Genomic DNA, 13,249 nt, shown 5'->3' with positions numbered 1-13,249 from the left:
CCCAAGGGCATCTGCCGACTCAGTTTCTGACACTCAGCAGCCTTCCCCCAGCCTTGCTGCAGCCACTGGGGTCCCATTGCGGAGGAGCTGCAGGGTGGGAAGGGGCCAATCTCGCAAGCGAAGCAGATCACCCTTGAAGGGCAAAAAGTGGGAGGTGTGGCAAAATGCTGTTCATTTTTTTAGTGAAGGCCGAGGATCGTGGTCATTTTTTGTTAACTCTTTTGTTCATTGTCTCCAGGTTGTGAGAGCCAGTTATGTGTCTGACTGATTTTTTTTGGGTTTCTCTCTATTACTTTGTCATGCGGGAAGGGCACACAGTTTATTAAATAAATAAATGTCTTTATTCAGATTGTGCATGTTTGTTCTTTGAACTATTTGTTGCCAGGGGTTGCGGAACGGTTCCATTCATGTTCTTTCAATGGCACAAGCCATTCCCTCAGAGGGGGCCTAGAACCAACTTGCAATAAGCCGCTGACGGACGGCCCTTGCACTTTGTGCCTCCCTCCCGTCTTGGTGCTCCTCCTCCTCCTCTGCTGGTGCTCCAATGTCTGGTGGCAGCGGCTGAGTCCTGAGGATTGCCAGGTTATGCAGCATGCAGCACACTACAACAAAATGGGAGACTCGCTCAGGTGAGTACTGAAGGGCTCCCCCGGAATGGTCCAGACAGCGGAACCATTGCTTTAGCACGCCGATTGTGTGCTCAATGATGTTCCTGGTCGCTTGATGGCTCTCATTGTATCGTTCTTCAGCAGGGGTGCTGGGCGCACGGAGCGGGGTCATCAGCCAGGTGCACAGAGGATAGCGCTTGTCCCTGGGTGAGCCGGGGCTTCGAAAAGGTCTGCCACAGAAGTCTGGTGCAGGATAACGGCGTTGTGGCTGCTGCCTGGAAAGCTGGCATTGACAGCTAGTATCAGCTGTCTGTGGTCACACACCAACTGGGCGTTCAACGAATGGAACCCCTTCCGGTTGCGGTAATCCTCGGCATTCTCTTGCGGCGCCCGCAAAGCCACATGCGTGCAGTCAATGGCGCCCTGGACCATGGGGAAGCCTGCTATTCTTGCAAATCCCATTGCGTGCTCTTGCTGCTTGTCTAGGATCATGGGGAAGGAAATGTACTGACGTCTCCTTTTAAAGAGGGCATTCGTGACTTGGCGGATGCAGCAATGCACCATGAACTGGGAGACATTGGCAATGTCCCCAGTAGCGGATTGGAAGGAGCCGGTGGCATAGAAGTTGAGAGCCACTGTCACCTTCACTGCCACCGACAGAGACGTCCTGCTCCTCAGTTGAGGCTGCAGATCTGGCTGAAGCAGGTGGCAGAGCTCAGTGACCACCTCCCTGCTGAATCAAAGCCTCCGAAAACACTGCTCCTCAGACATGTTGAGGTAGGAGAACTGTTGGCGGAATACCCTGGGACGGTAAGGTCTCGTGTGCCGACGCCTGTTGGCCCTCCTCCGTCTGGCCATGATTGGCACTCTCTCTTGGCGTCTCTGAGCCCTCTCAATGCAATGGAGAAACTCAACGTTTCCACCCATTGCAGCCCCCATAGTATGTGGCCACTCAAGGTTATGCCACTGAAAAATCAAACCAACTGCAAAGTTCTGGGCTGAAGGCAGAAGTATCTGTGTGAGCGCTGACTCAATGCAGAAAGCTCTCTCCCTTTGTCTCTCTGCAAATCTCTCTCTCTCTCACACAGGAGTGGTCCAAAAATGGCTGCCACTAAGAAGCCAGGAAAAGCCCCCTTTAAATAGTGCCACCCCAGCCCCACAGCGACTGAGAACCATTCCAGTCAACCAGTCGCTGGAAGCGCCAGACGGAAAGGAAGGGGGCACCACTGAAGTTCCGGTTCGGGGCGCCCCAAGGGCATTGCACCATGAAATGACGTCAGGATCTGCGCGCGCAGCCGAGCGGGCGTTGCGGTTTAGCGCCGTCGCTAAATGTCCGCCCAATTTCGCGAGAGGCGCAGGTCTCGCCGCGCCCGGGCGCTAGCCGTTTTGCGCCCCACTTATCGCCCTCTTAAGGCGCTAACGGGTGGCGCTAACAACTGAATTTCTCCCCCATGAGCTCCTAACCTGTAGCAGGTGCAGCAGAATTTTGGGGCCTCCCATATTTCTTCCCTTTGTGAAAGGATTTGGCCTATGTTGTCTGCCTCTCCCTAAGAACATGGTGGAGATTAGGACTTTGTTGTGTGGAAAATTGCGACATTGGGGGTGAAATTGACCTTGGGCAACAATGTATAAATGGGCAATAGCAAATCAGTAGCCTTGAAGTCAATGGAAAAGAAAGTTGGGCAAAACGGGCTGCCGAGGGTCACTAATGCCCAAGACCAATTTCAGCCCCATGTGTGCTTCACTTTTATGAAGCAATGCATTGTGATGGCCACTCCTTCAAAGTCAAGTTTTATCTGTCTATGGCCATGTGATGCTTATAGTACAGGACTATCAACTCAGAGGGCATGTGTTCAAATCTCACCATGGCAAGCTGTGAAGTTGAATTTAATAAACCTGGTAATTTGTGGGCTAGCATCAGAAAAAAATAATCATAAAAACTGTTGGATTGTCATTAAGAACCCACTGGTTCACTAATGTCCTATATGTGACTCTAGACCACACCATGTGGTTGATTGTTAATGCCCTCTAACGTGGTCTTGAAAGTCACTCAGTTCTCAGAGCGACTACAGGTGGGCAATAACCGTGGCTTTGTCATTGCTAACAACATCCTGAGAACAAATTTTTAAAAAATAATCATCTCTGTTTTAGAAAATAATCGCTAAAAGGTTCTTGGTGGGAATTGAGAAATGGGGCATGGAATTTTATTTTATGAACTGGACTGTTGAAAATTTCTGTGTGAGTAATAGATGTGCAAGATACAGTTTGGTTAGGCAATTACAAACATAAAAACACACACGCATCAGTGGTATTACTACACGGCCACTTATTTTGTGATGAGGTAATCCCTGGTGCAGTAAACAACCCAAAGTATCGGAGGAAATTCACGAGCACCATTTGTTTGTTCATTAGCAAATCATGTTTTCTTTAATAGGACCAACTGAATACTTGTAAGGAACACATTCTTTTCAGACTCTTACTGTCAGTTTTAACAGATTCCAATCTTTTCAGTCCTCTGCTCAAGGTGCTGACTCATACTGGGAGCCCTCCAATATTTCACCAGGTGTCTATTGTTCTCGTGAGTCTAAACAGGTCATTTCACTGAGGTAGGGAGGCCATCATAGCCGTACTTATTCCTGCCCACGCCTGACATCCAGACACGTGTACTTTCCACCTGGGGTCACCGGACACCCATCAGGGGTGCGAACACCTGTTGATTTGCCCCAGCTCAGGGGGGCTGAGGCCAATGGCACCGCTCTAATTACCAACCCCGCTGAGGTCAGCTCACTCAACACAGACTGGTCATCAAACCTGGGACCTTCTGGCTCATATGCTGTCTTTACCAACTGAGCCATCGTGGAATCCTTTTACAGTAATAGGTATTTGAATGCAAATCGTATTTATCCACGAACAAATAAAGTGGATTAAATCTGACTAAATTTAGAACTGTTGCTCACCAATTAAATATAGAAGCAGGCAGGTATCACAGCAACCCAGCAGAGGAGAGAAGCTGTTCTCACTGTGAATTGGCTGATGTGGGGCACGAGCTGCACCTGTTACTCCTAAGCCCCAAACACCACAATCTCCAGGAGCAGATGCTCTCAGCAATCCTGTTGAAAATAAACTATCAACATGGGAATTAGCTTGTAATTATAAATTTCCACAACATTGAAAAGAATACTGTTTTGTTTTATCTCCTTCCTTCCCCAAGGATTTTTAAAACAATATTTTTCTGTATTATAAAAAAAATAAAGATACTGAACAAAATTAATTGTAAATAAATATAGTGATGCGATATTAGTTCAGTGACACTGTAAAAGAATCAGAATTAAAAAGCTGCTTTCCTGATCGGGAAGCCTTATCTCGTTCCCTTTGCTATTTTGCAAATTTTCTTTTTCAAAATGATGGTTGAACTATCAATTTGTTAGTCTCGATTTCTTTATGTAACCTCATCGAATAGTACAGCACAGAAGGAGGCCATTCGGCCCATCGAGTCTGCGCCAGCTCTTTCGAAGAGCAATCCAGTTCGTCCCACTCCCCCGCTCTTTCCCCATATCCTGCAATTTTTTCTCCTTCAAGAATTTATCCAATTCCCTTTTGAAGGCTCCTACTGAATCTGTATCCACACTCTATCGGGCAATTCATTTCAAATTCTAACCGCTCGTTGCATAAAAAAGTTTTTCCTCATGTCGCCTCTGGTTCTTTTGCCAATCACCTTAAATCTGTGCCCTCTGGTTATCGACCCTTCAGCCATTGGAAACAGTTTCTCTTTATTTACTCTGTCTAAAGCCTTCATGATTTTGAACACCTCCATCAAATCTCCTCTTCGCCTTCTCTGCTCCAAGGAGAACAACCCCAGCTTCTCCAAGGAGAACAACCCCAGCTTCTCCAGTCTATCCATGTAACTGTAATCCCTCATCCCTGGAACCATTCTAGGAAATCTCTTCTGCACCCTCTCCAAAGCCTTCAGGTCCTTCCAAAAGTGTGGTGCCCAGAATTGGACACAATACTCCAGCTGAGGCTGAACTAGAGTTTTATATAGGTTTAGCATAATTTTCTGGCTTTTGTACTCTATGGGGGAAAAATTCAGTTGTTTGCGCCTCCCGTTAGCGCCTTAAGAGGGTGCCAAGTGGGGTGCAAAGCAACTAGCGCCCGGGCGCAGCGATATCTGCGCCTCTCGCGAAATTAACTAGACATTTTGTGGCGGCGCTAAACACTACCGCCACGATCTCCTGCGCCGGCAGATCGTGACGTCAGTCGAGTGCGCAACGCCCCGTTAGCGCCCCGGACCGGATATTGAGTGGCGCCCCCTGCCTTACCGCCTGCCGCTAGCAACGACAGGTTGAGGGGTGTGTTCTGCAGTCAGAAAGGGACTGGGGGAGCGCTATTTAAAGGTGACCACTTCCTGCCTTTTTTTGTTGGTGACATTTTTGCACCACGCATTCTGAGAGAGAGAGAGACTTCTGGAGAGATTCAACGTTGTGTAAAGGAGTTTAGGGTACTGAGCAGCACTTTGCAGGTTCATTTTGATTTGCCCTTCCTTGTATCGATTTAGAAGAGACTGTGGGGGCTGCACTCTGAGCTCTTTCCCTGGGTCTCTCCATTGTTCTTTCCAGCAGATTTGATGTACAAGTCTCTCCAGGCTGAGATTCAAGGCTGCAATGAGCAGGATGTGGATGGAGAGCAAGATCAACTCTCCCCTTTAAGAACTGGCCGGTGCCAGTGTGTCTGTGTTCCATTGCTGACTGACATCATATGAGCTTCGCCAGCGCTCTGAGGTAGCGTCTCGCTCCTCGGCCTTAGCGCCTTAAAGAGAGGTGTGTAGCGCCTGATTTAGCGCTCCAATCACCTCCAGGGATGATAAAAGCCAAGTTTGCTGTCGGAGGCGATAATTAGCGCCAGGCGCTAAACTTTGCGCACCGCCAATAATGGTGCCACAAATGGAGCGATACCGAATTTCCCCCTATGCCTCTATATATAAAGGCCAGGATCCCATGTGCTTTATTAACTGCTTTGTTAATCTATTCTGCCACCTTCAAAGATTTGTGCACATGCACCCCTAGGTCTCTCTGTTCTTGCACTCCCTTTAAAATTGTACCATTTAGTATGTATGGTCTCTCCTCATTCTCCCTACCAAAATGTATTACCTCACACTTCTCAGCGTTGAATTTTTTGCCATGTGTTCGCCCATTCCGCCAGCCTATCACTGATCAATCCTTTCTCTTTTAAGGCTTCTTTTATCCCATTATGAGTTTTGTCTCCACTACTCCCTTTTCAATCTTTCTTTTTCTTTAACTCCATTTTATTTCCCTCTATGAAAATCTCCCTTTTTGATCATAATTTCAAATTTATCTGTGTTTCACAGAATCACAAAAACCCCACAGTGCAGATAGAGGCCATTTCGGCCCATCGAGCCTGCACCGACACATATCCCACCCGATCCCCGTAACCCCTACACCAACACATGTCCCACCCTATCCCCGTAACCCCACGTATTTAATCCCCCTAACACTAAGGGTCAATTTATCATAGCCAATCAACCTAACTCGCACATCTTTGGACTGTGGGAGGAAACCGGAGCCCCCGGAGGAAACCCACGCAAACACGGGGAGAATGTGCAAACTCCACACAGACAGTCGCCCGAGGCCGGATTCGAACCCAGGTCCCTGGCGCTGTGAGGCAACAGTGCTAACCACTATGCCACCGTGCTGCCCGTGTTTCTGAAGGTACGACTCCAACTTATTCTCTCCAAGACTTCAAATCTGGAACTTTTTATTTCTCTCAGGCCTTCTTTCCTCCTACAACCTATAAACTTATAAAACCCAAGTTTGGCACCGTCTAACTACTAGGAAAGAAAGGCTTGGCATTTTATAGCACCATATAATGTGCCTCAATGTCTCAAACTGCTTCACATATAATGAATTACTTTAAAGTCCACTGACTGTTACATTGGCAAATTTGGACAGTGAAACTCTGGAACTTCCTCGAGAGGCTGTGAATGCTGGGTCAATTGACGTTTTCAGGACTGAGATTGATAGGTTTTTGTTCGATAAGGATAGCAAGGGATATGGAGAAAAGGCAGGTAAATGAAGTTACAGATCAGCCACGCTTCTAGAAGTGGCAGCCATTTGAATGCAGCAAGATTCCCACAAATAGCAGAGATGAACGACCAGACAATCTGTTTTTGGTGGTGTTGGTTGAGGAAAGAATGATAGCCAGGCCATGGGCTGGTAAACATCTACCTGCACCACCAGAACAGGCAGACAGGGCTCTCATTTAATGTCTTATCCACTTGACTTACCTCAACTCTCTCTCTTTTACGCTGTTCAACTTTGGTGGCATTCTGCACTGCAGGCCTTGCAAGTCCATTGGGGTTTCTTAATTAAAAATAGCTCCCCCAGCTGTGGAGCAGCACAAGTAGTTCAGTCTACTTGTATCAATACATTGCGGTGCAGCAATATTTTTATTATTCATGGGATGTGGTGACACTGGCAAGGCAGCATTTATTGCCCATGGGGGCATTAAGCGTCAACCACGAAGTGTGGGACTGGAGTCACGTGTAGAGGTCGCAGGCTTCCTTCCCGACATCACTGAGCCTCCAACACCATGTTGCTGTCGTGTCAGACTCAAAGGCGCTACGTGATCGCAATCAAAATTTTAAGTTAAGTTTAGTAAATTATTTGCAATCAGTTGTGGTCGACCTTAAAGTGCCACTGGTACTATTTATATCATGTTCCTGCAGAACTTTAGCCATTTATCGCACTTTAGAATCATAGAGTGTTACAGCACAGAAACAGGCAATTAGGTCCTTCAAGTCTTGGGTGGTGTTTTTCTCACATGAGCCACTTAGTCTGATCCTCCTCTCCTGCTCACTTCCCATACTCTTTAATATTTAACTTTCAAACAACTATTTAATTACCTACAAGAGGAATTTAAGTACGCTGTTTCAACAATGGTTTGTGGTAATTATTTCACATTCTACCCACTATTTGTGCTGACACTTTTGTAACACTTGCTATAATTCTTTTTGTGATTGTCATAATTTTTTTTATAAATTCCTGGAATGTGGGCGTTGCTGCCAAGACCAGCATTTATTGCCCATCTCTAATTGCCCTTGAGAAGGTGGAGGTGAGCCGCCTTCTTGAACCGCTGCAGTCCGTGTGGTGAAGGTGCTCCCACAGTGCTGTTAGGGAGGGAGTTCCAGGATTTTGACCCAGCGACGATGAAGGAACGGCCAATATATTTCCAAGTCAGGATGGTGTGTGTGACTTGGAGGGGAACCTGGAGTTGGTGGTGTTCCCATGCGCCTGCTGCCCTTGTCCTTCTAGGTGGTAGAGGTCGCAGGTTTGGGAGGTGCTGCCGAAGAAACCTTGGCGAGTTGCTGCAGTGAATCTTGTAGATGGTGCACACTGCAGCCACAGTGAGACAGCTGGGTGCGTGCAAATCCCGTCCTGCCAACTTTAGATTGGCTAGCTCAGGAAGGGAAAATTCCACCCAGTGTGCTATTCAGCCCTTCGAGCATGTTCCACCATTCAATTAGATCATGGTTGATCTGTATCTTTACCCCATTTTCCCATCTTTGCTCCATATCCCTTGATCGATCGATCTCAGTCTTGAAAGCTCCAATTGGCCCCCAGCATCCACAGCCTAGGAGAGATTTCCACTACCCTTTGTGTGAAGAAGTGCTTCCTGATTTCTCTCCTGATGGCCTGGCTCTAATTTTAAGATTACGCCTGTGAGGGTGCCGGTCAGTTCCTTCAGTAACCCCTAGATGGCACCTTCACTTGTTTGTTTCCCTTTGTTAATTGTTACTAGTTTCTCCTGTGTTTATTACTTAACTGCCTTTTATCTGGTTTATTGGTTTCACCTGTTTTTGCTTGTATTTAAGTTCTGTGGTTTCTTCCCTCTGTGCTCAGTCTTGACAAGCCGGTTGCCCTGTGGTAGCTTATCTTGAGCTCAGTCTTGACAAGCCTGTTGCCTAGTGGTAGCTTGTCGAGTTCCTATCTTGACAAGCCGTTTGCCTGTGGTAGCTTGTCTTGAGCTCAGTCTTGACAAGCCGTTTGCCTAGTGGTAGCTTGTCTTGCGCTCCTATGTTTGTATTGTTTACCTGTGTGATTCTAGCAAAGTACTTTTATTTAAGACTGCATAACTGCTTCTCGCCTCGTCTGTCTGCACTTGGGTCCAGAACCAGCCTCCGCCCTGACAATGCCCCCTTGTTCTGGACTCTCCCACCACCCCATTTAATCCCTTTTAACATTTTAAACACCTCAATCTCCTAAACTCAAGGGAATGCATGCCAAGTTTATGCAACCTGCCCTCCTAATTTAACACTTTTAATAGGCAGAATCTTACTCCTGGCATTACCTCAATGTTAGTAGCTGCGTTGTGCCAACTCTTCCTTTATTCTAGAGAAGCTGGGATTGTTCTCCTGAAAGCATAGAAGGTTAAGGGGTGATTTAATAGAGGTGTTCAAAATCATGAAGGATTTTGAATAAATAAGGAGAAACAGTTCCCAGTGGCAGGAGGGTCACAGATTTAAAATAATTGGCAAAAGAACCAGGGGGGAGATGATGAGAATTTTTTTTTACTCAGTGAGTTATGATAATCTGGAATGCACTGCCTGAAAGGGTAGTGGAAGCAGATTTAATAGTAACATACAAAAGGGAATTGGATATAAGGGAAAACAATTGTAAGTCTATGGGGAAAGAGCAGGGGAGTGGGGCTAATTGGGCAGCTCTTTCAAAGAGCCAGTACAGGCACGATGGGCTAAATGGCCCCCTTCTGTGCTGTAAGACTCTATCTGATGCCAAGCAGACCAAGATAAGATAAAAAAGAAAAAAAGAGACACATTTCTGCAGCGCCTGTCATGACCTCAGGACATCTGAAAGCGTTTTACAGCCAATGAGGTAATTTTTAAAGTTTAGTTGCTGTTGTAATGTAGGAAATGCAGCAGTCAATTGGCGCACAGCAAGCTCCCACAAACAACAATGCGATAATGACCAGATAATCTATTTTAGTGATGTTGATTGAGGGATAAATATTGACCAGGACACCGGGGAGAACTCCCCTGCTCTTCTTCAAAATAGTGCCGCGGGATCCAACTTAGAGAGCAGACGGGGCCTCGGTTTAACGTCTCATCTGAAAGATGGCCCCTCCGACAGTGCGGCGCTCCCTCAGTACTGCCCCTCCGACAGTGCGGCGCTCCCTCAGTACCGCCCCTCCGACAGTGCGGCGCTCCCTCAGTACCGCCCCTCCGACAGTGCGGTGCTCCCTCAGTACTGCCCCTCCGACAGTGCGGCGCTCCCTCAGTACTGCCCCTCCGACAGTGCGGCGCTCCCTCAGTACTGCCCCTCCGACAGTGCGGCGCTCCCTCAGCACTGCCCCTCTGACAGTGCGGCGCTCCCTCAGTACCGCCCCTCCGACAGTGCGGCACTCCCTCAGTACCGCCCCTCCGACAGTGCGGCGCTCCCTCAGCACTGCCCCTCCGACAGTGCGGCACTCGCTCAGTACTGCCCCTCCGACAGTGCGGCACTCCCTCAGTATTGCCCCTCCGACAGTGCGGCACTCCCTCAGCACTGCCCCTCCGACAGTGCGGCACTCCCTCAGTACTGCCCCTCCGACAGTGCGGCGCTCCCTCAGTACTGCCCCTCCGACAGTGCGGCACTCCCTCAGTATTGCCCCTCCGACAGTGCGGCGCTCCCTCAGTACTGCCCCTCCGACAGTGCGGCACTCCCTCAGTACTGCCCCTCCGACAGTGTGGCACTCCCTCAGTACTGCCCCTCCGACAGTGCGGCACTCCCTCAGTACTGCCCCTCCGACAGTGCGGCACTCCCTCAGTGCTGCCCCTCCGACAGTGCACTCCCTCAGTACTGCCCCTCCGACAGTGCGGCACTCCCTCAGTATTGCCCCTCCGACAGTGCGGCACTCCCTCAGTATTGCCCCTCCAACAGTGCGGCGCTCTCTCAGTACTGCCCCTCCGACAGTGCGGCGCTCCCTCAGTACCGTCCCTCCGACAGTGCGGCGCTCCCTCAGTACCGTCCCTCAGACAGTGCGGCGCTCCCTCAGTACCGTCCCTCCGACAGTGCGGCGCTCCCTCAGTACCGTCCCTCCGACAGTACGGCGCTCCCTCAGTACCGCCCCTCCGACAGTGTGGCGCTCCCTCAGTACCGCCCCTCCGACAGTGCGGCGCTCTCTCAGTACCGCCCCTCCGACAGTGCGGCGCTCCCTCAGTACTGCCCCTCCGACAGTGCGGCGCTCCCTCAGTACTGCCCCTCCGACAGTGCAGCGCTCCCTCAGTACTGCCCCTCCGACAGTGGGGCACGCCCTCAGTACTGCCCCTCCGACAGTGCGGCGCTCCCTCAGCACTGCCCCTCCGACAGTGCGGCACTCCCTCAGTACTGCCCCTCCAACAGTGCGGCACTCCCTCAGTATTGCCTCTCTGACAGTGCGGCGCTCCCTCAGTACTGCCCCTCCGACAGTGCGGCACTCGCTCAGTACTGCCCCTGCAACAGTGCGGCACTCCCTCAGTATTGCCCCTCCGACAGTGCGGCACTCCCTCAGCACTGCCCCTCCGACAGTGCGGCACTCCCTCAGCACTGCCCCTCCGACAATGCGGCACTCCCTCAGTACTGCCCCTCCGACAGTGCGGCGCTCCCTCAGTATTGCCCCTCTGACAGTGCAGCACTCCCTCAGTATTGCCCCTCCGACAGTGCGGCGCTCCCTCAGTACTGCCCCTCCGACAGTGCGGCGCTCCCTCAGTACCGCCCCTCCGACAGTGCGGTGCTCCCTCAGTACTGCACCGGGAGTGTCAGTCAGATCCTCCTCACTGAGCTTCGGTCCAGAACAGCGAGTCCGTCAGATGGTGGGGGGGCGGAGCCTGAGCGGGTGATTGACAGCTCACCCGCCGCACGCGCGCCACCCGACCGTTGGTGCCGGCGCCCGGCGCGAGAACTGATTGATTGACAGCTAAACCCCGCCCCCCCTCTCTCTCTCTCCCATAACCCCGCCCTCCATTTGTAAACTCCGCCCCTCCCAACTCCCCCGCGCACCACCGCTCCATCCCCGCCCGTTCGTGCCAGCGATGATTGACAGCTAACTCCGCCTCCCTCCCCTCCCGCGCATGCGCACTCCACCCAGCCCGGGCTTCTTCCAGAAAGAGCCAAGGCGTCAGCGGCTTAAAGGGGCGGGGAGGCGTGAGGGGGAAAATAAATCAGCCGTCAGAAAACCAGAGGGAGGAGGAAAAAAAAACAGACAACCCCGTCGCTCAGCACTAAGATGGCGGGCTGCGGAGCTTGGTGGCGCCTGGCGGCTCTCCTGCAGCTTCTGCCGGCCCTGGGCTCAGCTCGCCGGCTGCACCTCGGCTCGCAGACTCTGCACCTGGGCGGGGGTCCTACCGCCGATCCGCAGGAGCGGGGCTTCCTCACCCTGGCGGTCGGTCCCGGCGAGCAAGGTGCGGGTTCGGCGCCCGGCGGACATCGCCAGCGGTGGCGCAGGAGCGCAGGCGGCAAGGAGCAGCTGCAGGTCTTCGGGCAGGTACAGGGACTGCGCGGTACCTCGCAGCGCTTCAATAGTCGCCACCCGCTGTTTTCTTTATGAGCTGTGGCCGAGGGGCAGTACTGAGGGAGCGCCGCACTGTCGGAGGGGCAGTACTGAGGGAGCGCCGCACTGTCGGAGGGGCAGTACTGAGGGAGCGCCGCACTGTCGGAGGGGCAGTGCTGAGCCGCTGCACTGTCGGAGGGGCAGTACTGAGCCGCTGCGCTGTCGGAGGGGCAGTACTGAGGGAGCGCCGCACTGTCGGAGGGGCAGTAGTGAGGGAGTGCTGCACTGTCGGAGGGGTAGTACTGAGGGAGCGCCGCACTGTTGGAGGGGCAGTACTGAGGGAGCGCCGCACTGCCGGATGGGCAGTACTGAGGGAGTGCCGCACTGCCGGAGGGGCAGTACTAAGGGAGCGCCGCATTGTCGGAGGTGCCGTCTTTCGGATGAGATGTTAAACTGAGGGCCCATCTGCCCCCTCGGGTGGATGTAAAAGATCTCTTGGCACTATTTTGAAGAAGAGCAGGGGCGTTCTTCCTGTTGTTCTGGCCAATATTTATATCTCAATCAACATCACTAAAAAACAGATTATCTGGTCATTATCACATTGCTGTTTGTGGGAGCTTGCTGTGTGCAAATTGGCTGCCGCATTACCTACATTACAACATTGGCTGTAAAGCGCTTTGAGACATCTGGTGTTCGTGATATTCGCAATATAAATGCGAATCTTTCTTTAAAATTGCAACTTGCATTCCTGTAAATGTTTAACTGTTTTGCATGCGGAAGTTACTGGCAGACGACGACTCCTGATACACTGCGTGTGCATTGTTTTACCTGGTTTTAAGATAAATGCAATTGCTCCTTTTTTTTATTTTGCTTTTGCACTTATTGCTAAATTCCCCCCCAAAATTAAAATCAAAATTTCAATCTGTTTACTAAATCACAGAGACCATGCCCATGATATCAGGAGAGTTACCTGTAAAAGCATTAGAGTTAAACCCTCTGCGACAGATAGCAAATGAAATGTTTTGTTGAAGCACCAAAAAATGGCATTGCATTGTTATTTTTTGTAAAGTTACATTGATGTATTTATGCAGATATCACATGGA

The 13,249-nt window shown here is 50.7% G+C and overlaps 1 protein-coding gene across 2 annotated transcripts in view; it reads left to right on the top strand.

The window, feature by feature from the left end:
* The first annotated feature begins 11,757 nt into the window (after positions 1-11,757).
* Positions 11,758-13,249, top strand: part of sorl1 (sortilin-related receptor, L(DLR class) A repeats containing) — a 238,369-nt gene continuing 236,877 nt past the window's right edge. The window contains exon 1 of one of the 2 annotated variants that reach the window (XM_085967698.1): positions 11,758-12,140. In XM_085967698.1, coding sequence (XP_085823824.1) covers positions 11,883-12,140 — 258 coding nt within the window. In that variant the 5' untranslated portion in view covers positions 11,758-11,882. The remainder of the gene's footprint in view (positions 12,141-13,249) is intronic. The other variant, XM_085967697.1, reaches the window with a different exon arrangement.

This window comes from Somniosus microcephalus, chromosome 26 (assembly GCF_052327205.1).
Source record: "Somniosus microcephalus isolate GS21.2 chromosome 26, FLI_Smic_1.0, whole genome shotgun sequence".
NCBI lineage: Eukaryota > Metazoa > Chordata > Chondrichthyes > Squaliformes > Somniosidae > Somniosus > Somniosus microcephalus.
The sequence above is the reverse complement of the archived record's forward strand: the minus strand, read 5'-3'. Positions and strand labels throughout refer to the sequence as shown.